This window comes from Perognathus longimembris, chromosome 7, assembly GCF_023159225.1.
Source record: "Perognathus longimembris pacificus isolate PPM17 chromosome 7, ASM2315922v1, whole genome shotgun sequence".
NCBI classification, from domain to species: Eukaryota; Metazoa; Chordata; class Mammalia; order Rodentia; family Heteromyidae; genus Perognathus; species Perognathus longimembris.
Genome location: NC_063167.1, coordinates 27,878,018 through 27,901,821, shown reverse-complemented (window position 1 = coordinate 27,901,821; position 23,804 = coordinate 27,878,018). Strand labels below are relative to the sequence as shown.

General features: G+C 46.3%; 2 protein-coding genes across 6 annotated transcripts; one reads left to right on the top strand and one right to left on the bottom strand.

The window, feature by feature from the left end:
• Positions 1 to 345: 345 nt before the first annotated feature.
• Positions 346 to 6,006, top strand: LOC125355013 (small vasohibin binding protein). Of its 4 annotated transcripts, none has more exons than XM_048351061.1 (3): positions 346 to 515; positions 921 to 1,095; positions 5,594 to 6,006. In XM_048351061.1, the coding sequence occupies exons 2-3, from the start codon at positions 982 to 984 to the stop codon at positions 5,678 to 5,680; spliced, it is 201 nt and encodes a 66-aa protein (XP_048207018.1). In that variant the 5' UTR covers positions 346 to 515; positions 921 to 981; the 3' UTR covers positions 5,681 to 6,006. The 4 variants fall into 4 exon arrangements, with proteins under 4 accessions (XP_048207018.1, XP_048207015.1, XP_048207017.1 ...); XM_048351058.1 differs by having other exon boundaries at positions 383 to 515; positions 948 to 1,095; XM_048351060.1 differs by having other exon boundaries at positions 403 to 525; positions 948 to 1,095.
• A 2,886-nt stretch (positions 6,007 to 8,892) lies between these two features.
• On the bottom strand, positions 8,893 to 22,438 carry Tmem269 (transmembrane protein 269). 2 transcript variants are annotated; one of them, XM_048351056.1, is made up of 6 exons: positions 22,002 to 22,438; positions 18,217 to 18,355; positions 14,596 to 14,693; positions 13,795 to 13,938; positions 13,013 to 13,213; positions 8,893 to 9,232 (listed from the first exon to the last, which is right to left on the bottom strand). In XM_048351056.1, exons 1-6 carry the CDS (start codon positions 22,102 to 22,104, stop codon positions 9,111 to 9,113), a joined length of 807 nt encoding a protein of 268 aa, XP_048207013.1. In that variant the 5' UTR covers positions 22,105 to 22,438; the 3' UTR covers positions 8,893 to 9,110. The 2 variants fall into 2 exon arrangements, with proteins under 2 accessions (XP_048207013.1, XP_048207014.1); XM_048351057.1 differs by lacking the exon at positions 22,002 to 22,438 and adding an exon at positions 19,227 to 19,322.
• Between the last annotated feature and the right edge of the window lie 1,366 nt (positions 22,439 to 23,804).

The window sequence follows — 23,804 nt, the reverse complement described above, 5'->3', positions numbered from 1 at the left end:
AACAGGGCCTCCCTTGGCTGGCCCTCCTGATAAAACTCTCGAATCAGGAAGGTGGCAATCACCATCCTTACTTTTCGAATTAAGAACCCGAGGCTCAGAATTCCAGCACTGAGCAATTCCAATCCCAGGATTCAGCTCTTACCCTTCCAGCCCCAGCAGCTGTCCCCGAAAATATTCGGGGAGGTCGGGAAGGGGGGGGAGTTAAAAAAAAACAAAACAAAACAAAAAAACCCTTTTGTGAGCAGTAAATCCCCTACGGGCCCTATGCCCGCCCCACCCCCGCCAGGCCACGCCCCCGCCAGGCCTCGCCCAATGCCTTCAGCGCACGCGCCAAGGTTCCTGCGGGCGGGGGAACCTGCGGCCGCGATCCCGCCTCCGCGGCGCGGCCCGCCCAGTCCGAGGGCGGCGGGCTCGGCTCTCGGGGTCCCACGGAAGGGGAAGTCGAGGGTGTCCCCGGCTTGGGGCCCGGTCTGCGACGCAGCGAAGACCCGAAGCTCCAGGCCAGGTAGAGAAAGGTACTGAGTGGTGAGCCGCCATCTTGCTGCGGGGCTGGGAGGCAAAGGAGGGGAGGGAGGGGCGGGGCGGGGCTGCGCGCGGCTGGCGGGGTCCGCCGGGCCCGCCGGGCCCCGGGTGGCTGCTGTCCCCGCGGACAGTTGCGGGGGAAGCCCGGGCCCAGGCCTGGCCTCGGAGCGCCGCTGTCCCCGGGCCGCCTCGGCGGAGGCCCGCGCGGCAGCTGTCTAAGGAGGCCGGGGGAGTGACCGTGGTCCCATTTGACCGAGGGGGGAAGTCGAGGCAGGACCGAGGGCTTCCGATCTTACTCTTGCCACCTGTGCTCTGCGCCTCACCTGTCAAAGGTAGGGCCCAGCGAAGGCATTGGAGGCGGGGGCGGGGGGGGGTGACTGGCAAGTCCCTCTTGGTAGAGAGCTGCTGCTTTCGGAACCCTCCAGACCAGCCGACCACGAAGTACTCAGCAGCCAAGCCATGGATCCACCTACACGGAAAGAAAAATCCAAAGTGAAAGAACCTGTCAGCCGGGTGGAGAAAGCGAAGCAGAAATCCGCTCAGCAGGAGCTGAAGCAGAGACAAAGAGCAGAGGTGAGCGAGAGCCTGGGGCTCGGGGGCTTCCGTGTGCCCGGCAGGCTGCTGCGAGAGAGGAACGGGGGGGGTGGGGAGAGGCGAGGGGAGTGGGGAGCCGTAATGGGAGGGGGTGTGTCTTGCTTGCCCCACAGGAAAGAGGAGGGTTCTCGCAGACTGAGAGAGACAGGAGAGCTCCAGAACCCGGACAGGGCAGCCCAGAGTCACAGGCCAAGTTAGTGTCCGAATCCCAAGCAGTGCCAGGTCCCCAGATGACTCCTGGCACTGTGTGAGATACCTGAGGAAAGGAGCAAAAGAAGTTAAGTGCAAGCGAGGGAGGGGTGAGCATCCCAGCACCCAGCATGTGCTTTGGATTGGGCGCCGAAAATACCAGGTAAAGGCCTAGCTTTAGCCCACCAGGGGGTTCCTTTGTTCTTCCAACACCGGATGTGAAAAGAAAAAGCTTTATAGCTCGGGTACAGTACTAGTATTAAGTACATAGTATTTAACATCCCCGCTCCCCCCAAAAAAACCCTTGCAGATGTTTTACCTCCCTTTGTTTTGTCTGCTTATTTTGAGACTAAAAAGTACAATTAACTAGCAAACACCTACTTGTCAGCCCCTCAAATTGGTAGTAGTTACCATTTTGTCATATTTGCCTGGACTCTTATAAATCACATAAATAAAAATCACACGTACTGGGAAGTCCCCCTTATCTATTTTTTTTTTTTTTTTTTTTTTGGCCAGTCCTGGGCCTTGGACTCAGGGCCTGAGCACTGTCCCTGGCTTCTTCCCGCTCAAGGCTAGCACTATGCCACTTGAGCCACAGCGCCGCTTCTGGCCGTTTTCTGCATATGTGGTGCTGGGGAATCGAACCTAGGGCCTCGTGTATCCGAGGCAGGCACTCTTGCCACTAGGCTATATCCCCAGCCCCCCCTTATCTATTTCTTGTCTTCCACCCTACTCCCTTCCTCATGGGTAAGCACTGTTTTGTTTTGTTTTGTTTTTTTAATACCATTACATTCAAATACATTGATATCTTTGAATGTACAACCTTATGCTAATAAAATTCCATTTATTTTTTATTTGTTTGCATTGCTTTTTAGAGCTATTCATGTTAGGACAAGAATCTTTTGTGTGTGTGTGCTAGTATTAGTGTTTAAACTCAAAGTCATGTACATGAGTATTGCTCTACTACTTGAGCTACACTTCCACTTCTGGCTTTTTGCTGGTTAACTGGTTAAGAGTCTCACAGACTTTTCCCTCCCTGCGCTGGGTAGCGTGGAACTGTGATCCTCAGATCTCAGTCTTCCTGAAGAGTGAGAATTACAGGTATGAGCCATTGGTTCCCAGCTCAGCTCACAGTAACAATATTACTAGACATTGCCAAATTTCTTCCAGAATTCTTGCTCCCCTACTGGCAACATAAAAGGGTCTCATTCCTTCCTTCTGGTCTAGCCCATGACATACGTCTTTTTGTTATTTTTTAAAAATCAGGTCCATTAGTTAACAAATATTGAGCTGCTCTCTGTGCTAGGGAACACAGGGACTTGAGACACTGGGTTGGCCTGGGCAGAGAAGAATCCCTGCCTCCTTGAAGCTTACATTTCAGCAAACATAATAAACTAAATAGCATGTTTGAAGTTAATCTAATGAGCTGAGGTCATCCTTGGAACTAAGGCAGACTGTCTTAAAGCTGTGGTCTTGGTATTTTTCTGGATCCAGGCCTTGGGATGACTTTTATTGCTCTGTTCTATGTTGAACAGTTCTAGGGGTGATGTAAGAAACCTCCCTCTGCAACTGTCCTCTCCAAATACTATAGAGATTGGTGCTGAGGACATTATTCATTCCTTATTGACATACTTCCTGGGAAGCACCACAGTTTAAAATTATTTGTCTGACTTCAACTCCCAGTTCTTTACATGTGACCTTGGATACAACACTGAACTTCTCTGAACCTTCTTGGTAAAGTGAGTCTGTCTCACTGTTGTAAGGAACAGAAAGGATATGTAATCGGGGCTGGTGGTGCATACCTGTAATCCAGCATCTGGAGAGATGGAGGCAAGAGGATCATGAATTTGAGACCAGTTCAGGCAAAGATAGTGACAAGACCTTGTCTCAAAACAATACTACCAGACACAGGTGAGTCATGTCTGTAATTCTACTTACTCAGTAAGTTGAGATCTGAGAATCATGGTTTGAAGCCAGCTCAGGCAGGAAAGTATGCAACTCATATCTCCAACCAACTGTCAAAAAAGCTAGAAGTGGAGCTGTGGCTCAACTGGTAGAGCACTAGCCTTGAGCTGAGCAAAAGAGCTCAGGGACAATGCCCAAACTCTGAGTTCAAGCCCCAGGACTGGCACAAAAGGAAAAAAAAAGTGCTGGAGATGAGGCTCAAGTGAAAAGTACCTGCCTAGATGCTCCAGGCCCTTCCTGGGTTGTCTTTAGTACCATAAAAACAAAGCAGTATTTGAGAAAGCATACAACAACTGACAGCAGTTATGATCAGGAGGCATTGTGCTTTCTTGCAGCCTGTGCTTTTCTTGTGGACTCTAAATTTAACAACTGGTTGTGTTGATGGTCACTTGCTGAGATGTAATTTTAAGCTTGTACTCTAGTGACAGCTGGCCCTTGGGTTCTTGGCCAGTTTGGAGCTCAGCCAGTACATGCATGAATGAACACATGCAGACCCACTCCAAGGCAGGTGTTAAGTTCCCATTTTACTCTTACCAAATCCTTCCTGGAATAAAGCAGGAATGTATAAAGCATATGCCCCTGGAAAGCAAGAGAGTTTTCCTTGCTTTAAAGCCATGTTGTGACCAGAGTGTGGGAGTTAGATCTCTAAAAGCCTTCCAACCTTTGCTGCCATTGGCTTGACCCTCCAGCTGCCTTGCTGTTTTCTTTACCCTGTGCCTAGTGTCATCTCCTACAATGAAAATGTCACAGGGGGCTGGGGATATAGCCTAGTGGCAAGAGTGCCTGCCTCGGATACACGAGGCCCTAGGTTCGATTCCCCAGCACCACATATACAGAAAACGGCCAGAAGCGGCACTGTGGCTCAAGAGGCAGAGTGCTAGCCTTGAGCGGGAAGAAGCCAGGGACAGTGCTCAGGCCCTGAGTCCAAGGCCCAGGACTGGCCAAAAAAAAAAGAAAATGTCACAGGAATGGAGTTTCCATTTGGCGCTGTTAGTGACCCTTTCTTTCTTGACCAAGTCTTTGATTTCTTAGTTCAGACACCCTCTCTCATTTGTAGTCTTTTCTTTCTCTTGGTTGTTTTATTCTTCTCTTCCCTGTAACATCTTGCCTCTTTGCCTCCTTGTTCAGGTCTGCAAGATGTTATTTAATATCCTTTTCAGCCTCTGAGAAAGTGAGATGCACATTTCAAATGCTTACTAGTTATTTAATAAATGAGGCAGAGGTGGTTATTTTTTAAACTGTATATTTTAAAGCATGTATGGGGTAGAGGGTGAGTGTAGATCAAGGAAGCACTTGGAAGGCAGAGATAGGGAAAATCACAGTTCAGGGTCAGCCTAGGCAAAAAGTTAAAATGATGTTTTGCTCAGCAAATGAGCCACGTGTGATGGCTCACAACTGTAATCCCAGCTGTGCAGAAGATATAACTAGAAGGATGGTGGTCAGAGGGCAGTCCTTAAAAATAGCTAGAGCCACAAAGGGCTGATGTGTGGCTCAAGTGGTAGAGTACCTACCAAGCAAACATAAGGTCCTGAGTTAAAACCCCCAAACTTCCCCACAGGGGAAGAAGAAAGTATCAACTACCTAACTGAAGAAATAGAGCATAGACATGATGGAGAATATAGAGAAGGGATTGGGGAGCTAGAGAAAGCAAACAACTATGTTGGAGCCTTTAATGCCATGCCAAGGGATCTGGACTTTAGCTGCAGACTCTGGAAAATCAGCAAAGAGAAGTGTGTAAGGAGCACACAAAATGCCTTGAGGGTAGGGGGGTAATCTGGCACTTAGGAGGCATCGGTTACCCTGGTCCAGGGAGAAGGCAAGGCACTATAGCCTAGGGCAGGCCATGGTACTAGAAATGTGCTAGAAAGAAAACTGCAAGAGACATTTCATTGTAATTATTCACTAGAGAACTGAAACTAATCATGAAACTTCCCAGTTTGTAGAAGAAATGAAGGGTATATATGTATGTGTAGCATTCCATTGTCTTGCTTTCCCCAGCACTCACCTTGGACTCTGTAGGCTCTGTATGAGTGTATTTGGAAGTTTCCAGAATTGAACCTGTACTTTCCCATTGTATTTATTTACACCTAGCATCTTCCACTTTACCACCCTGTTCAGATCCTACCATCCCCTAAAGACCAAGCTGCCTGCCTCACTGCTTCTTTCTAGTTCCCCAGATGGAATTACTATCTGCTTTCCTGTTCCCAAGTTGCTGTTGATGCTGTTTCTGGTACAGTTCAGCATTTTCAGAGGACTTGGCCTCTGGTGTGTAGGCCGTCTGAGCAGCTGCTTCTGTTGCTAACATATCTGTTTCTCATTTCAGATCTATGCCCTCAACAGAGTCATGACAGAGCTGGAGCAGCAGCAGTTCGATGAGTTCTGTAAACAGATGCAGCCGCCCGGGGAATGAGCCAGTCCTGGGTTTCACACGGAGACCTTGGAGCCTTGTGAGCGAGCCTGTGCCCAGTATTGAGCTGAGATGGCCTATTTGGAGCCTTACAGAACTAGACAAGAAGACTTTAGTGGATAACTCTGAACTTCCTATGTGTAATTTCTGCTTCACTGAGTCTTCCAGTGAGGACCTAGTGAACTCTGAATCACCCAGTGTTTGCTGAAGAAACTTGTCTTCTTCTAATAGATTTTTTTTAAACTTTTCTATTGTTTGAGAAAAATCAGTGTTTCTTGTAAAAACTGTCTCTTCTCTGAAAAATACAAATAAAATACTAATGAAATGTTTATTTGCTCACACTTAAGGTTGGGAATCATAGAAAGGAGTAAAAATGTGGACAATAAGAAACACTCAGGGCTGGGGATATGGCCTAGTGGCTAGAGTGCTTGCCTCGTATACATGAGGCCCTGGGTTCGATTCCCCAGCACCACATATATAGAAAACGGCCAGAAGTGGCACTGTGGCTCAAGTGGCATAGTGCTAGCCTTGAGCAAAGAGAAGCCAGGGACAGTGCTCAGGCCCTGAGTCCAAGCCCCAGGACTGGCCAAAAAAAAAAAAAAGAAACACTCAGCAAGCAAAATGACCCTGGTCCTTGAGCAGGGTAGAGAGAAGATGACTGTTGTCAATTTTCATTCCCACTGACTAAAGTTCTGCATACTCTGCTATCATAAGTCTTCAATCACACAGGTAGAAATGTGGTTAGGAGCTGGAAGCTGGGTTTCTCTCCTCCACCTCTCTCTCTCTCTCTCTCTCTCTCTGTCATGGGGCTTGAACTCTGGGCCTGGGCACACTGTCCCTGAGCTCTTCAGCTCAAGGCTAGCACTCTATCACTTGAGGCACAGTGCCACTTCCAGTTTTCTAGTGGTTGTAGATAAACATCTCACAGACTTTCCTACCCAAACTGGCTTTGAACCACGATCCTCAGATCTCAGCCTCCTGAGTAGCTAGGATTAGAGGCATGAGCTACCTGTGCCTGGCCTTTCCCCTTCTCTTGATGGTAGACAGTGTAAACCTTTGTTCTGCATCTTTGAGGCTGCTCTATCAGACTCATCCCTTAGAAGCCAAACTCCTACCATTCAACTGCCATTTTTGGAGATCAAAATATAAAGTTCTTTCTGCCCCAGACACTTATTTCAGAACTAGATTCATAGCAACATGTTAATGCCAGAGTGATTTTACTGAACAAAAGGAAATTGTTCTGTCTGGATATTTTATTGGGGAGTGGGGAGAGGTGGATTTCAGGAAGCTGAAGGGAGATGGAAACAAGGCAGATCACAGGGCACATAAGCCAAACACTGCCACCTCTTACAGCTGAAAATACCTGTATTTTCCCTATTGTGTGCTGAGAACTCAAGATGTCCCATCTCTGTGTCCCTGCAACCTTGAAGTCACTGAGAATAGTCCTAACTGCTGTGGCTTATTTGAGGAACAAACTGAGGTGTTAGAAACTTAACCCACAGTGAAGATGCTTTTGAGTGCCTGAGTTGCAGCTAAGGATAATCTCTACATAGATTATCCCCATAAGCAGTAACTAGATTCTATAGTGCCCACTACAATTGAGTTGAAATTTTTTTTGAAGAGTGGAGGATTGTAGGGAACTTACCCTTTAAACATAAGAAAATGTTATTATAGTAGTGAACTAGATAGAGCCCTGTTTGGAAACAAAATGACCTGAGTTAAGAGGCTCAGAGAGCCTCACTTTCCTCACCTACATAATGTTTTCTTTCAGGATCATTTCAGAAATAAATTACATGGTATACAGAATATGTTCCTCCCCAACCACTTTTCATATTGTTTTATAGGGAAAACATCATTTCAGACAACTAAGTAATGTATAGCACTCTTTGGGGTAACATGCCTCAGCCTTGGGTATATTCTTAGCATGTAAAAGCACCCAAGTAGGGCAAAAGTTTTCACACTGCATGTGGTTTTAAAATCAACTTAATAAACTGACTTTTTACCAAGTATGGTGAGGTATACCTGTAGTTGAAGGATTCCAGGGGCTGAGGTAAGAGAATCACCAGTTCAAAGCTTTGTTACTGATTGATTCTACACTCAAGTAATACCTTCCTGCTGTCAACATCTCATTGCTAAATGAAGCAAAAGACTGCACCATTAAAATACAAAAGTTTTAAGTTGCAGAGTTCTACATGCATTCCATATAGGCAAGCTCTGCTCTCAGGCAGAGTGTACAGCTATAATAACTGCTAGTGAGGGGCCAGGTGTGGGGCTCACACCTGCATTCTCAGCTACTAGGGAAGTGGAGACAGGAGGATGGTGGTGCATGGCTAGCCCAGGAAAAAGCTATGTGGAAGACAAAGATAGGACTTCAGTCAGAAGCAGAATGCTGGACAAAAAGCATGAGACTGGGGCTGGGGATATGGCCTAGTGGCAAGAGTGCTTGCCTCGCATACATGAAGCCCTGGGTTCGATTCCCCAGCACCACATATACAGAAAATGGCCAGAAGTGGCGCTGTGACTCAAGTGGCAGAGTGCTAGCCTTGAGCAAAAAGAAGCCAGGGACAGTGCTCAGGCCCTGAGTCCAAGGCCCAGGACTGGCCAAAAAAAAAAAAAAAAGCTCTGTGTGTGCATGTGCACATATGCACGCGCATTAAATAGTCTGATTAGCAATACAAGTACAAGGCTCTGACTTCAAATGACTACCAAAAAAAGCATTAGTGAGCCCCCACCCACACACACACACACACACCCACCCACACACACACACACACACACACACGGATTCTTCTCATTTACAAGGGAGGAACCTTAGTGTACAAGGTCACCCAGCTAGTGAGAGTTGGATTTCAATCCCAGTCCAAACTTAGCTTGGAAAAAAATGTGTCATACATACCATATACAGTATATTGCCCAAAAGGGAGTCATGACTCTGAAAAAAGATAAAGAAGTCAGGCATTGGTGGCTCACACCTATAATCTTTAGTTACTCAGGAGTCTGAGATCTGGAGGATCATGATTCAAAGCTACTATAGGCAGAAAAGCCTGTATGATTCCATGTCCAGTTAATCACTAAATTATTGGACAGGGGCTTGGATCAAGTAGTAGTGAGAGTGAAAGGCCCTGATTTCAACCCCTAGTAAAAGGAAGAGGAGGAAGAAGAGGAGAGGTAAAGAGGCAGTGGTGGTGGTAGAGGAGGGGGAAGAGGAGGAGGAGGAGGAGGAGGAGGTGGCGGCGGCAGCAACAGCAAAAGTAAAAAAATCTGCAGTGCCTATGTGAGTTGCTGTGGTCCAAAACAATAGAGATAGCATGTACCTAGAATTGACCACACAGGCACAAGAAAAGCTTTAGTGAGGACAGGCAAGAATTGGCCCAACATGCTGGTGCAGTCCCCACAGAGGCCAGCAGGAGTTGGAGCTGGGGCTTCCTTGCTGCTAGAGCCCATGACATGTTGCCGTTCCCCACAGGGAATCAGGGAAGAAGATGTAGGAGAGCGACCACATCAGGCAGTAAAAAGCAGTGAGAGAGAATGGGAAGAAAAACAGCATGATGACACCTAGAAGAAGCAAAAACACAGACACTCAGTTCTTATGTTATAAAGCTGCCTTATATGCATTCCAGCCCACCCTCTCATTCAGCAAGGAAAAGGAGATAGGAACCCATCTTCAAATTCAGATTGGTAAATACAGATAATCTCACAATTAAATAATAATGCAATCTCAGGTTCCATTCTGATCAGAATTTCAGATCAGAAGCCAGTCCTAGCCAAGAATACATTTGAGTTACTCAGATCTTTTGCTAGGGGGAAAGAAACGTAATCATTTCAAGTTAAGTATGCATACAATACTGTATGCATACAGAAAGATTTAACACAGGATCCTGGGACTGCTATCCTTAGAAAGGCCTGCTCATAGCTGGCTTTAGCTGATGGTTCCCATACTCCCAGAAAGCTTTCTCTAACTGATTAAGGTGGCTCACTGTGCCCACACTGTGCAACCATGTGGTTTATGCTGAGCACCTACCTGCTTTATTTCTGGGCATCTAAAATTTGGATATATGCCACACAGTGGATGTCTACATGACTGGCTACTAATTAAAGGCTCCAGTACCAAGTCTCTAATGAACTTTCTTGGCAGGTAATACCCTACATGAATTATCACAATTCAGTGCTGGAAGAAGAGAATGCAACTGGGAGAGAACTCCTGGAAAATGCTGGTTTTATATATTGTCTCTGCCTCAACAGATCAGTGGCTATTCTCCATATGTATTATTCCAAAATTCCAATACACTTCCTTTGCTGCTCCTTACCCTGTGGTCTTTAGTCAGATCATGTTCTGATCTACTACTGAACAGATGGTGATTCTTCCCATGGAAGTGCCATGGCTCACTCTTCAACCTCTTTTTGAGGTCTGAGGCAGTTTAAGTGTCTAGTTTTTAGAATCAGGCAGACATGGCTTAGGATTGGAAACTTATGACAGCTATTTCCCCTCTATTTTATCATTTGGGAAACATGGTTTTAATCTAAATCAGATTATGAAGGATAAGTGAAATAATTTACACATATTTACACATAACAGAATATCTAGTGTGAAATAGACAAAATGTAGAGACCCTTTTGTTGATAAATCTGAGACTGGAATTGTGTTGGTAGTCCCCAAGACTGTCTCCAGGGTCTGTGCCTTGCCAGGAGAACCTAGAACTCGGTATGTTGTCCTACTCATGGTGAAGACTGATTAGAGCAAAAAGATACAAAAAGCAAAACCAGGGGGCTGGGAATACGGCCTAGTGGTAGAGTGCGTGCTTCATATACAAGAAGTCCTGGGTTGGATTCCACACATATAGAAAAAGCCAGAAGGGGCGCTGTGGCTCAAGCCGTAGAGTGCTAGCCTTGAGCAAAAAGAAGCCAGGGACAGTGCTCAGGCCCTGAGTCCAAGCCCCAAGAATGGCCAAAAAAAAAAAAGTAAAATCAGCAGAGGATGAAGCTATAGGAAACCAGATTCTCAGGAGCTCAGGAGAGAGGAGGGAACTCATCTAAAATGGGGCTGTGCTGCAGGCTGGGGAACTATCAGCAACAGCTACTTCGAAATTGTCCAAATAGGCCTGTATCAAAATCTGTGAGGTGCAGCTTCCTCCTTTACTCATCAAAAGGTTAAGGCCCACTGTGTGGGTTATTTTGAGAAGTGGAGATCTGTAGTATCCATAGGAGCAGAGAACAATGGGGAAATCCTGTCACATATGAGACAGGAAAGGGGAAGGTGGGAGACAAGATGGAGGCTAGGAATTACCATTTAGTACACACCAGTGCCAAAAGTACTTCATGGGGAGAATCACCATGTATTCAATAAGAGATTAGAACATTATTTTGCTTAATTCCAATGATCCTGCAAGGCAGGGATTTTTAGCTTCATTTTTCTAAAGATAAAAATGGTAATAGCCTAATTTTATACAACTAGTCCATGCTCAAGTTACAACATGAACTCAGATCTGCTTAGTTCCAGATTCTTCTTAGCATCATTCTGCCTCTGCCACTGAGGACGTGGGAGAAGCCAGCACCCAGCACCCCGGTAGCAAGGATGGTACTAATGCTACCAAGGTATGAACATAAACAGGAACCATGGATTCTATATGCTAGACTGGGCTCACAAGAGAATAATAGAAGAACTTAATATCCTGTCTTATTTTACTGAGCACATTTAAAAGGAAGAAAAAAAGCAACCACTTTTTTTTTTTTTGCCATTCCTGGGGCTAGGACTCAGGGTCTGAGCACTGTCCCTGGCTTCTTTTTGCTCAAGGATAGCACTCTGCCACTTGAGCCACAGCACCACTTCTGGCCATTTGCTATATATGTGGTGCTGGGGAATTGAACCCAGGGTTTCATGTATATGAGGCAAGCACTCTTGCCACTAGGCCATATTCCCAGCCCTGCAATCACATTTCTTGAGACACCAACCAAATCAGGTGAACTCTAGGGAGACATCTGCCAGGCTCCCAATGTGACTGGAATCTCAGGCCTCGAAACCCAGTTCTCTGTTGCTTAAATTTGAACTTTCCTTCCACAACAGCAATTATATTTCCAACTCTTTAATAATTTCTCTTTACTATCTCCATCACACTACCACTTCTTTTCTTTTTCTTTCTTTTTTGACAGCTCAGGGGCTTGAACTCAGAGCTTGGGCACTGTCGCTGAGCTCCTTTTGCTCAAGGCTAGCACTATACCACTTGAGCCACAGTGTCACTTCCAGTGTTTTCTGTTTATGTAGTACTGAGGAATCAAACCCAGGGCTTCATGCATGCTAAGCACTCCACTAGTAAGCCACATTCCCAGCCCCATATTATTTCTGAACTTTCAATCTTGGTGTTCTACCACCTACATTCCATGTTGTAATCAAAGTAATCCTGGAAACTGTCACTCTGATTATGTCACTTCCTATGTAGGTACCATCCAGTCTACTTCACTGGCCTGTTTTTTAATCACTGGCTCTCTCAGCAAGCTCCAGCCACACTGTTTCGCTGATGCTTCCAGCATCTTCCAACTTCCAAACTGTCATAAAATATTGTGTCCTCTGCTTAAACTGTCCCCTCCTACTCAACTAGCCACACATCTTGCAGGTCTCACTTAAGAATCACTTTCTTAAGAATCCATTTCCTTTCCTTCGTGCCGCCCTAATAGAAATTAGGTCATCCTGGGACACCTCTCAGAACATCCTGCACTTATCTAGCACATCAAAAACATATTCCCAGTTACTTTTGCCATTATATGTCTGGTGACTCTCTCCCTGTTTGACTACAGATTCTGAGCTGGGACCATGTCTAGTTTACCAAGTTGGTTCCAGCACTTAGGCATGTGGTAGGTGCTCCCTAAATCTCCATTGAACTCATTAACATTCAACAAATATGTTTGGAGTCTCTACTATGTGATAGGCATTATTCAAAGAGTGCTCTAAAGAGAGTCCTCTAATGAGAGCAAGGTCTAGACAACAAATGATAAATATTGTGGCTAAAAAAATAAAGCTCAGGGGATGGGGATGTGGCTTAGCAGTAGAGTGCTTGCCTAGCATGCACAAAGCCCTGTGTTCGATTCCTCAGCACAGCATAAACAGAAAAGCCAGAAGTGACGCTATGTGGTTCAAGTTGTAGAGTGCTAGCCTTGAGCAAAAAGAAGCCAGGGACAGTGCTCAGGCCCTGAGTTCAAGGCCCAGGACTGGCAAAAATAAAAAAAAAATAAAGCCCAAGGTAAAGTGGATAGGGGATGCTGGGGCCAGGTATGGGATGACTATGAAAAGCACTGATAATCAATTGTCCATCAGTGACATTTGAAAGTGGTATTTTCCCTTACCTCCCATATAGACCATTTTTTTCCAGTTCTCAGATTCTAAGATTTCATCACGTGGGTAGTAGCTCTGGTCGATCATGAAAAGAATCATGAGTGAGGCCATGCAGCATAGAATAAATGTGTTGCCTTTGGTCAGAAGGGAGGTGGAAGCCAAAACACAGGAAGCGTAGGGGCACGGTAGACCCTTGTATGAGAAGGGAACTCCTGCAGAGGAAAGAACCAGCACATCAACACCACCGGCCCATTCTCTCCTTAGTCTTCTCCTACCCAGCCAATCAAGCTTCCTTATCCCAGGGCAGTACCAGGCTGTAAATCATTCAGCTATTTATTTAGCTATGTTGGGCTTCCAAGGGAAAGTAGGCAGCAGTGAGGACAAAGATGTGTCCCAGCCCAGTCTCTGCTGAAAGGGTGCTTCCAGGTTTACTCTAAGCTCGGTGTGGTGTCCATCCACACTCCCTCACTTTGTGGCCTCAGGAAGGCCACTGCCCTCCCCATAGCACAGTTTCTCCTATTTGAGGAATTGGAGAGCAACTTCCATTTGTACAGTACATGAAGCCACCTCTGCTCCATCCAAGGATCATACAGAGAACAAAGTGCAGTTGCTCTAAGAAATGAGGACTCCTGCCTCCCAGACTAGGGCTCTGCCAACACAGCGCACAACCTACAATGGGCCTGGGGCTTGCAAGAAGGAAAGAGGAGGGAAGGAATGCCCTCTGCCTTCCAGCAGCTCTTCCCTCTCTGTGGTCCCCTACCTGAAGTCCTAAGTCTACCAGGGTTCCACTTACCAGATGAATAAAAACACAGGCGGAAAGAAGTTGTTAACACATAGATGATGGCCAGGAACCCATTGAGAGGCCCTTCCACGCCAAGCAGCAGAGCTGAGGCCAAGCCGAAGGAAGTGAAGACAGCAAAGTCATTCAGCTCCGCTCCTGTTCCAGAGATAAAGTGTCAAAATTCACACTCAGATCTTAGCCTCCCTCTGAAGCCACGACAGCAGGGTCTTGAGGTCTTAAAGCATAACTGCTGTTCCCCCAACGTTGTCTGTGGCTCAAAATTTGAGATGTCCTCCCAGCTCTGCTTCTGAACCCTTGCAGCCTGGCAAGTCTTTCCCTCTCCAGATATCGGGGCTGTTGTCATTTAGTATGCAAGGATTGTGCTACAATTTGATGCACACTGAAAAGCACCGGATTTTTTTTTCTTTCAAACAAGACCTTAGAGGGAACGCTCATGAGATTTTAAACCACTTACTTAGCTAGTGGTAGTTTTTCCTCTCCTCATTGACCTTCTTTCTTCTCTCCTCTCCCTCACCTCTCCAATACCTCCCTCAGCCCAGAATAGGGAAGCAGAGCAGATAAGGACATGGAACACCAGGACAGGACTGGACAAGAATGGATAAGGTTGGGCTAGCAGAGGGGCTGAGGCTTGACTGGGGGGCTCCCCAGCTCCTGCTCCAGGGCTGTTTTTGCTACTCTCACAGGAATAGGAGGGGGTGACAGATGGAAGCCTGCTGGACTTTAGAGAATAGGTGTTGACCAAGGATGGGCACTCCAGGGGACAGGAACTCAGGTCCTCAGGACTGGACTCACCCAACCTGCAGGAGATGTTGAGTTGTCTGGCCATCGTCCCTATTGCCATGTCTAACAGGAAGCTGATCAGAAGCATCCAGGAAGCACAGTGGTATTTCCTAAAGTGAAGCCAGCAGGTCAGAACAGGGCAGTTCTTCATAGTCTCCACTGGATAGCCACTCTACAAGATACAATCTTATGCAACACTTCCTACACCTGCCCACACCTGCATACCCAAAGGCCATCGCCTACATCCACAACTTTTCTGACATATGCTTCTCTACACATCCCTTCCACCCTCACAGATGCCTCCATCTTTGCCAAACTCCCAACCCCTAGATCCTCTTGGCAACCACTGTGGTCTCTTTCAACTCTAAATTCCAGACATATTTGATGGCTCAGGGACCCTTCCTAGGTCCTAGTCTAGACTCTGCTACCATCTTCACTGTGACTTCTCAGATAATCACTAACCCACTCTCTGGGTTTCTGTTCCTCCATTTGTAAAATGAGGGGATTGTATTCAACTTGTTTTGAGAAGATCTCACTATGTAGTCTAGGTTAGCCTTGATCACATAAACCTTGCCTCAGCCTCTCCAGTGTTGGAATTACAAACATGTTGGCTAAATGATTTCTTCTTTCCTTTCCTTCTTTTCATTAGCATTTGTTAACTGTACCAAATAAAAGGTTCCATGGTTTCATACATGCATGTAGTGTCATTTGACTATATTTGTCTCCTTTGCCTTCTCGTCTCCCTTTCCCCTCCAGATGGTCCCCTCTTCTTCCCAACTAGCGCCTTTTCTGCTTTAGTCTCATTTTTAAAATCTAATTTTCACATATGAGAGGAAACAACATATTTATATTTCTGAATCTTTTTTTTTGTCAGTCTTAGGGCTTGAACTCAGGGCCTGAGCACTGTCCCTGAGCCTCTTTGTGCTCAAGGCTAACACTCTACTACCTGAGCCACAGCACCACTTCCCCTAAATTATTTTTTAATAATAATTATTCTTTCAATTTATTTTATTTCTTTCATCTTTTTTTGTACTGACGATTGAACTCAGGACATTGCACTTGCTAGGCAAGCACTTTGCCACTGGGCTACACCCCAGCCAATAATTATTATCTTTAAGTAGGTATACAAAAGGGTTCCAACATGTCAATTTATGAATAGTGCCTAAATTATTTTAAAATGAACTGTACTTCTCAGCCATGTGTGAGGTTATACACATTCAATGTTCTCAGTTTCTTACAAGCATGGCTTTCCCTTCATCTCACAAATTTTAGTAGTTGTATTTTTACCTTCTTTTTCTTTAAAATATTTTAAATTTCACTTGAGTTTTTATCCACATATCACTTAGATGTTAACTTCCAAATATTTCAATATTATCTAGTGATTTTCTGTTTTTGATTCCTAGTTTAATTCCATGTGATCTGAGGATATACTTTATGACTTTTATTCTTTTATTTATTTATTTTTGCCAGTCCTGGGCCTTGGACTCAGGGCCTGAGCACTGTCCCTGGCTTCTTTTTGCTCAAGGCTAGCACTCCACCACTTGAGCCACAGTGCCACCTCTGCCTGTTTTCTATATATGTGATGCTGGGGAATCGAACCCAGGGCTTCATGTATAGGAAGCAAACACTCTTGCCACTAGGCCATATTCCCAGCCCATTTTTATTCTTTTAAATTTGTTAATGTGTGTGTTTTATGGCCTAGAATATGGTTGTTCTAAGTGAGTGTCCCAAGAGAACATGAGAAGAATAAACAATCTGCTGCTGTTAGACAAGCTTGTCTATAGATGTCAACAATATCTAGCAGATTGATGGGACTGCAGAGTTCGATTTTCTGGCTTGCTGATTTTCTACCTGCAGGATCCAAGAAAGGGTGTTGGGAACAGCTGTGCCTTTAAGAGGCCACAGCTGGCTTTAGCCTGTCCCCTCCCCTTCCACCTGTAACAGGAAGAAAAGCCCCCGCCCCTGGGGGGCGAACACGTGCCTGCCATCATGGCGGGGACTTCTACAGAGACCCAGCTCTTGGGGGGCTGTAATCCCCGCCCACAGAGGAAGTTTCATGACATCACCTGATGGGCAGCCCAGTCAGCCAATCAGTCAGTCACCCTAAGTCCTTCCCCTTCCGCCTTTGTCATCGTAATAAATTCTTCTGCCCGCCCTCGGCGCGGCTGAGGCACATGGACCATCGAATCGAACTCCCCGATGTCTCTCTCTCCGCCACCGTTCCACACGTAAGGTGACGGGGTGGGGGGGGGTCTTGGTATTTCTCCTCAACTTAGCACAATCCATTAGAACACGCTTTGCCTTCTGCTGGCAGAGGGACAAAGCCGAGTCTTCTTTCATAGTTTAGAATTCAAGCATCTCCCCTGGAGAAGTGGGGAGAGGGGTCCCAGAGAGACCCCGACAAGAGGGGTGTTAAAATCTCCAACTAGGGGCTGGGGATGTGGCCTAGTGGCAAGAGTGCTTGCCTTGTATACATGAGGCCCTGGGTTCGATTCCCCAGCACCACATATACAGAAAATGGCCAGAAGTGGCGCTGTGGCTCAAGTGGCAGAGTGCTAGCCTTGAGCAAGAAGAAGCCAGGGACAGTGCTCAGGCCCTGAGTCCAAGCCCCAGGACTGGCCAAAAAAAAAAAAAAAAAAAATCTCCAACTAGGATAGTGGACTCATCTATTTTTTCTTGTAGTTCTCCCAAGTTTTAGATGCTATCAAACCCCACATTCTTGGATTCTTTCCTTTGTCTAGCACATGTCTCTCTGGAAGCAGTCACCACAGTCCCAAGTAAACCTTCTCTTGGAGGCCACCCCAAAGTTGTCACTATGAGTATCAATTCGATTCAGGTGCAGCAGAAGCAGAGTGCCTGACTCTGCGTTGCACTTGTTTAGGTCCATACCTAAGTATTAAAGGGGATGGAGGCTGAAGAAAATATGAAGCCTCCCATGTGGCATAACACTGACACTCCAGGAGAACTGGCTGAACTCAGAAGACAGAGATTTTTCTGCTGCTGATAACGTTCACCTTCCACATGATTAAGATTCCAAAAATCCAAACTTAGAAAATCATGAAAATCTCAAGCTAAAAGGGAACTGAACTTTATCAAGTAAGAAGCTCTTGTTATAAATGAATGAAGAGCAAACCCAGAAAGAAGTTATTAAGCAGATGTTATTTGCATAATAAAGAATTTGACTTCAAAGGCATTGAAATATGACTAATTTATAGACAACTGCTTATAGTTTGGGGAAACACATACATGTGTTTCAGACTTTCCAGAAGAGGGCTAATTTCAAATATTCTGCCAGGCCAGTGTTCTAATTTAAGAATGAAAATAACAAAAGGTACGTAGACTCCTGTGGTTTTTCTCATAAAAACCATCCTAGATTGCCATCACTTAAGGAACTATACAGATCATAATGCAAACTCCTCATTTTACAGATGTCACATATCAGGCTGGTGTCACAATTGAAACCAGGATATTGACCCCTAACTTGCACATCATGCACTTTTCCCTGCCTCTCTCCAGTCAACCCTTGTGACAGGCATGGTATCTGGCTCTCTAGACGCCCCCAGCCCCCACAACCTTGCCTCTTGCCATTAAATTCTAGCTTTTGGTTAAGAGCATGATGGGGCCCAGACCTACCTGCTGAAGCTACAGAAGATAGAGAAGATCCCCAGGACCATGTTGGCCAGGGATAAGGCATTGATAAAATCCTTCCAGGACAAATCAGTCATCCGGAACTTGCTCTGTTCATGGTTCGAGGAGAAATTGGTGCATTTTCCTGGGACCAGGAAAGAGAAAGGATTTCCAAGTCAAGGAATACAGAGAGGCTCCCAGAGCCCTGATAGTTCCTGTGCCTTCCTGTGCCTTGTCCCAAAACTGTACCCTCCCCAGCATTCTTTTCACTGACAGTATAAGGAGGAAACACAGGAAGGTGAAGGAAGAGTCTCCAGAAAGCTCAGATGTAGAATAGATGAACTCACACACCATAGTTTTCACTCTCTTTGGTTCACTCCTGTCATGACATGTAGACCTCCTTCTAGTCCAGTTCTAGTCCTCCAGGTACTCCCAAGGCTACCAGCTGAGATGTGGTCCTTGTCAAAAACTAAGGACCAGCTTGAAGGAGAAGTGGATATATTTGCCCCAAATCACACATCGAGTAAGTAGAACCAAATCATGCTTGCTTGATTCTAAGTCTGGTGCTGCTTCTGCTGGGCAGATATCATGGTGGGAGGAGGTATGGGGGCGGGACAGTGCAGCACCAGCCTCCCTATCCAGGAGTAGATGTTGTCTAGGCCATTGGCTCCTGGTAGGAAGCAGCCCATCCTGACCATCTGTTCATATCTTGGTTCTGTTTTTGCTTTAAGACCAAACATATGTACTCCTTACACATACACTGTTGGTGAAACAGACCCAGTCTTCTCTGACACAGAAAAGCCTTACTGCTTAGGGTAAACACACTAACCATATATACTGTCCTGGGTTTGAATGAAGTACACGAGTACCAAAGTGTTCTTGTGTGTGCTTACTTGTTTAATCCTCACCCAATTTGAGACTGAGGCTCTGTCTCCAGCCAGTCCCTCTGGACTGCCCCAGACCCTCTGCTCTGAGCAGGAGTTGAGACAGATCACATTCTTTCCCGTAAACTTTACCAACAAAATGTCTGAAACAGAGAGGGACCACAAAGGCTTGGGATTGAAGTTTCTCCAGGCAGCACTTCAGGGTTCACAGGTCTCACAGGCAGCCTATTCATCAAAGTAATCAAGAGCTGTGTGACCATAGCCATCAGAATAAAGACCTTCTGCCAGTGCTGGTGGCTCACACCTGTAATTCTAGCTACACAGGAGGCTGAGATCTGAGGATCATGGTTCAAACCAGCTAAGGCAGGAAAGTCCTTGTGACAATTATCTCCAATAAACTACTCAGAAAAAGCTGGAAATAGCCCTGTGGTTCAAATGGTAGAGTGCTAGCCTTGAGCAAAAGAAGCTCGGGCCATGAGTCCAAGCTCCAGGATCAGCAAAAAAGAAAAAGAAAAAAGAATTAAGACCTTCTTATGCCAGGTCCTTCCAAATGCTAAAACAGGAAACTATATGATCCTAAAGAAAGCTGGGAGGGAAGGGAATAAAGGAACAGATGCCTCTATGGCCTCTCTATGGCCATACTACAACCATGTCACCTGGCTTTCAAAATTGACCCTCATCTGTACTACATCACAGCTGTTTTATTTTATTTTATTTTTGGTGACAGTAGGTTTTGAACTCAGGGCCTCATGCTTGCTAGGCAATGGTTCTACCACTTGAGCCACACCAGAGCCATTCTTGCTTTAGTTAATTTTTATTTTTTTTATTTATTTATTTATTTTGCCAGTCCTGAGGCTTGGACTCAGGGCCTGAGCACTGCCCCTGGCTTTTTTTTTTTTTTTTTTTGCTCAAGGCTAGTACTCTGCCACTTGAGCCACAATGCCACTTATGGCCGTTTTCTGTATATGTGGTGCTGGGGAATTGAACCCAGGGCTTCATACATAAGAGGCAAGCACTCTTGCCACTAGGCCATATTCCCAGCCTTTAGTTAATTTTTAGATCTCACACTTTTGCCCAGGTCTGGCTTCAGACCATAATCCTGCTACTTTCACATCCTAAACTGCTGGGATTACAGGTATGGGCCATGACCCCAGCTGTTTATTTATTTATTTATTTTTAGTTTTATTTGTTTGTTTTTGCCAGTCATGGGGCTTGAACTCAAGGCCTGGGCACTGTCCCTGAGCTGTTTTTCAAGGCTAGCACTCTACCACTTGAGCCACAGCACCACTTCTGGCTTTTTCTGTTTATGTGGTGCTGAGGAATCGAATCCAGGGCTCCACACATGCTAGGCAAGCATTCTACACTAAGCCACATTCCCAGCTGCCAGCTGTTTACTTTTAATTAACTAATAACTAATTAATCATCCATTATATTGTTTACTACACTCACAAAGCACTTTCACACTTAGGATACCATTGCTCTGTCAGGCAAAAGGTTATCTCCACTTTCCAAGTAAGGCAAAGAAGACTCAGAAGGGATGACCTAGCTCAAAGTCAACCTGGAAATGGCAGGATAAGACTCAAAAGTTAATGCCTTGAGGAGGGGGGTGGGGAAGAGAGAGGAGGTAACAAATTGTACAAGGCATGTACCCACTGCCATACATATGAAACTGTAACCCCTCTGAACATTACTTTGACAATAAATAAATTTTAAAAAATTAAGTTAATGCCTTGAGCTTTCTTTCCTCAGTGTTCTACCAACTCCTGAGCAATACTACTGAACGTTGCAATGGCCTGAGCTACAGAGTTGCACAACCCATGGGCTGGGGATATGGCCTAGTGGCAAGAGTGCCTGCCTCATATACATGAGGCCCTGGGTTCGATTCCCCAGCACCACATATACAGAAAATGGCCAGAAGTGGCGCTGTGGCTCAAGGGGCAGAGTGCTAGCCTTGAGCAAAAAGAAGCCAGGGACAGTGCTCAGGCCCCGAGTTCAAGCCCCAGGACTGGCCAAAAAAAAAAAAAAAAAAAGAAACAGAGTTGCACAACCCAGGTTCTCTGACTTCAAAAATGTAAGAGCTTATCCAGAGAAATGAGGCTTATACACAGATTCTATTCAAAGTGGTGTCTCATCTTACAGATAGGAAAACAGAGGTTTCAAGATGGCTAATTCATTTGCCCCAGTATATGGTAGAGCCAAGACTTGAACTAGATCTCCTCTTTCTGAATTAAATGCTATTTGCAGCATAATGCATAGGTCCCAGGAGTGAGAGGATGTGGAATTGAGAATAAAAATCATACACATCTACAAAACAAGAAATAATCTGTCAGCAAACATTTGTTCAAGATTTGGTGCCTAGTTGCTTGAAATAGACATTTAACTCTAGTCTCATCTCTGAAGGAGAAATAAGACATGAGGATTCAACCCCACACAGAAAAGAGGACATGAGAGCCAGGTGCCAGTGGCTCACACCTGTAATCTTAGCCACTCAGGAGGCGGAGACTTGAAGATCATATTTCAGAGACCACCAGGGTTGGAAAATCCATGAGACTCATCTCCAGTTAGTCACTAAAAAAGCTGTAAGTATGCCAGCCTTGAGTGAAAAAGCTAAGGAATAGTGCACAGATCCTGAGTTCAAGCCTCAGTACCAACATGCACACACACACACACACACAGAGAAAACTAGAACTAGGCTACTCAGGGAGCAGAGAAGAGAGGCCTACACAGGCCTGGCATTCAGAAGATATATGGCACATCCCAGCTTCTTGAATGTCCATAGGATAGAATCCTTCTTTACTTCTAGGGACCTCTCTAGGGCCTTGGGCTGGGAAGTCCTCTTTGGGAAGCCTGACACCCCATGGAGCCTGTAGGTGTCCCTCCTCTGTAAGGTCATATTCTTGTGCTCACCTGGGACCCTTGGCACTTTGGGTTGGCATCGACTACCATGTTTCCCTTCTCTGCTTCGGCAAGTGCAACATGAGTGCAGGCAGTAGTCTTCTGGGTCCAGCATGAGGCCTGACAATAGAAGGAATTTGGCATGATTAATATGCCTCTCTACTCTCCCCAGATCCTCTTACTGCAGAATAATCTAGGAATCTGGACTTTAACTCTGTTCATTGTGGGCTTTTTGAAGCCTTCTCAGATGAACTATCCATTCCCTTCCATCCATTCCCTTCCATACAGCTAGCAGCTGTTCAGTCATTATGATCTTCTATTTGCTTAATCTCTTTTCTTGGACTAGGAGCATGGCTTACATGATAGAGTTCTCATCTCTCAAGTATGAGGTCCTGAGTTCAAAACCCAGTAATGCCAAAAAAAAATTAATTCTCTTTTCTTCTTTTGCTCGTGTATTTGGGGAAAAAAGACCCAGAAGACACCCTTAAGAAGTTAATCTAGCCAGGTATTACGGGGGCACAGTTGTCATCCTAGCACTTGGGAGGCTGAGGCAGGAGATTTTAAGTTAAAGATCAGCTTAAGTTACATAGTGAAATCCTGTCTCACTGTAACCTCCTCCACCACCCCCCTCCCCCCCCCAAAAAAAGCTAGAGTCTGGAGTCTACAACCCTGTGAAGGGACAAGGGTCATGTTGAGCAAGGGCATGTGCCAGCTGCTCTGGGTGCACCCAGGGAACTGCAGGTGGGAGTGAGGCGGCTGGGTCCCAGGCCGGGCCCAGCTGGTGTCTGACTACAAGTGAAGTTGATAGGGAGAGAACAGATGGTGTTGGTGCCTAGAGGACCGGAAACCACAGCCGGAAATCCGTGGGCAGTGCAGACAGCGGTGAAACCTTTGGGATGGGAGCCAAATACAGGCAGGGAGTGGAGGGTGGAGGACGCCTGCGATGAGGGTGGGAAGAAGTGGCGGGGGTGCTGTGAAGGCAGAGTTAATCATGACTGAGGTTCCCAGGAAAAGGAAGCAGGGGTGCTGAAATGAGGATGTGGAGGGCTTTCCAGCAGGGGCATCGCTCCCACCAAGTTAACTTCCCCTTATGCTCCTTCCGCGGCCACCCCTACCCCTTCCCTAGGGGCCAGTGGTCAGACCCCCGCCCTCCACCCCAGCTATCTGGAGGCCTGCCCAGACCCAGCTTGCCACTGGAACCACCCAGGAGATGGCAGAAGATGTGTGGGGCTGGTGGGGCCTCCTCGCCTTGAAGCACTGGCCTCGGTGGATGCTTACCTGGGGACCAGACATTCCTAGATGGGGGTGGGGCTGCCTGTGCGGTGGAGGAGGGCCAGCCCAGGTGGAGGCACTCCGCTGAGACCAGGCCTCTTACCCCGGCCTCTTAGCTCACAATCCCAAGGGCAGGGGAGGGGCTGAGGGATTTTACACAAAGGCAAGGTGGCTGGTGGGGGGCAGGGAAGCGGGGGGGGGGGGGGGGGGGGCGGGCAATAGCGGAATCCCTCCATCTTGGCGGGTCTGGAGGACTGCCGAAGCAAATTCCCGGGTGCAGAATGCCCTGGGGGAGGGGGGCAGGTAAGGAGGATAGGCCTGTTTAAGGGATGACTGGGTCTACATTAAGGGTCCCCTCGAATACCAGCTTCATGCCAGAGGGGGCTGTCTGTATAGTTGTTCCACTGTTTAAGCATACAAATGACTTTTTGGCTGTTGCTGCCAGTGCTGGGGCTTGAACTCTGGGCCTTGTGCTCTTGCTAGGCTTTTTCCTCCACAGCTGGCCTCCACCTTGGGAGCCACACCTCCACTTCCGACTTTTTG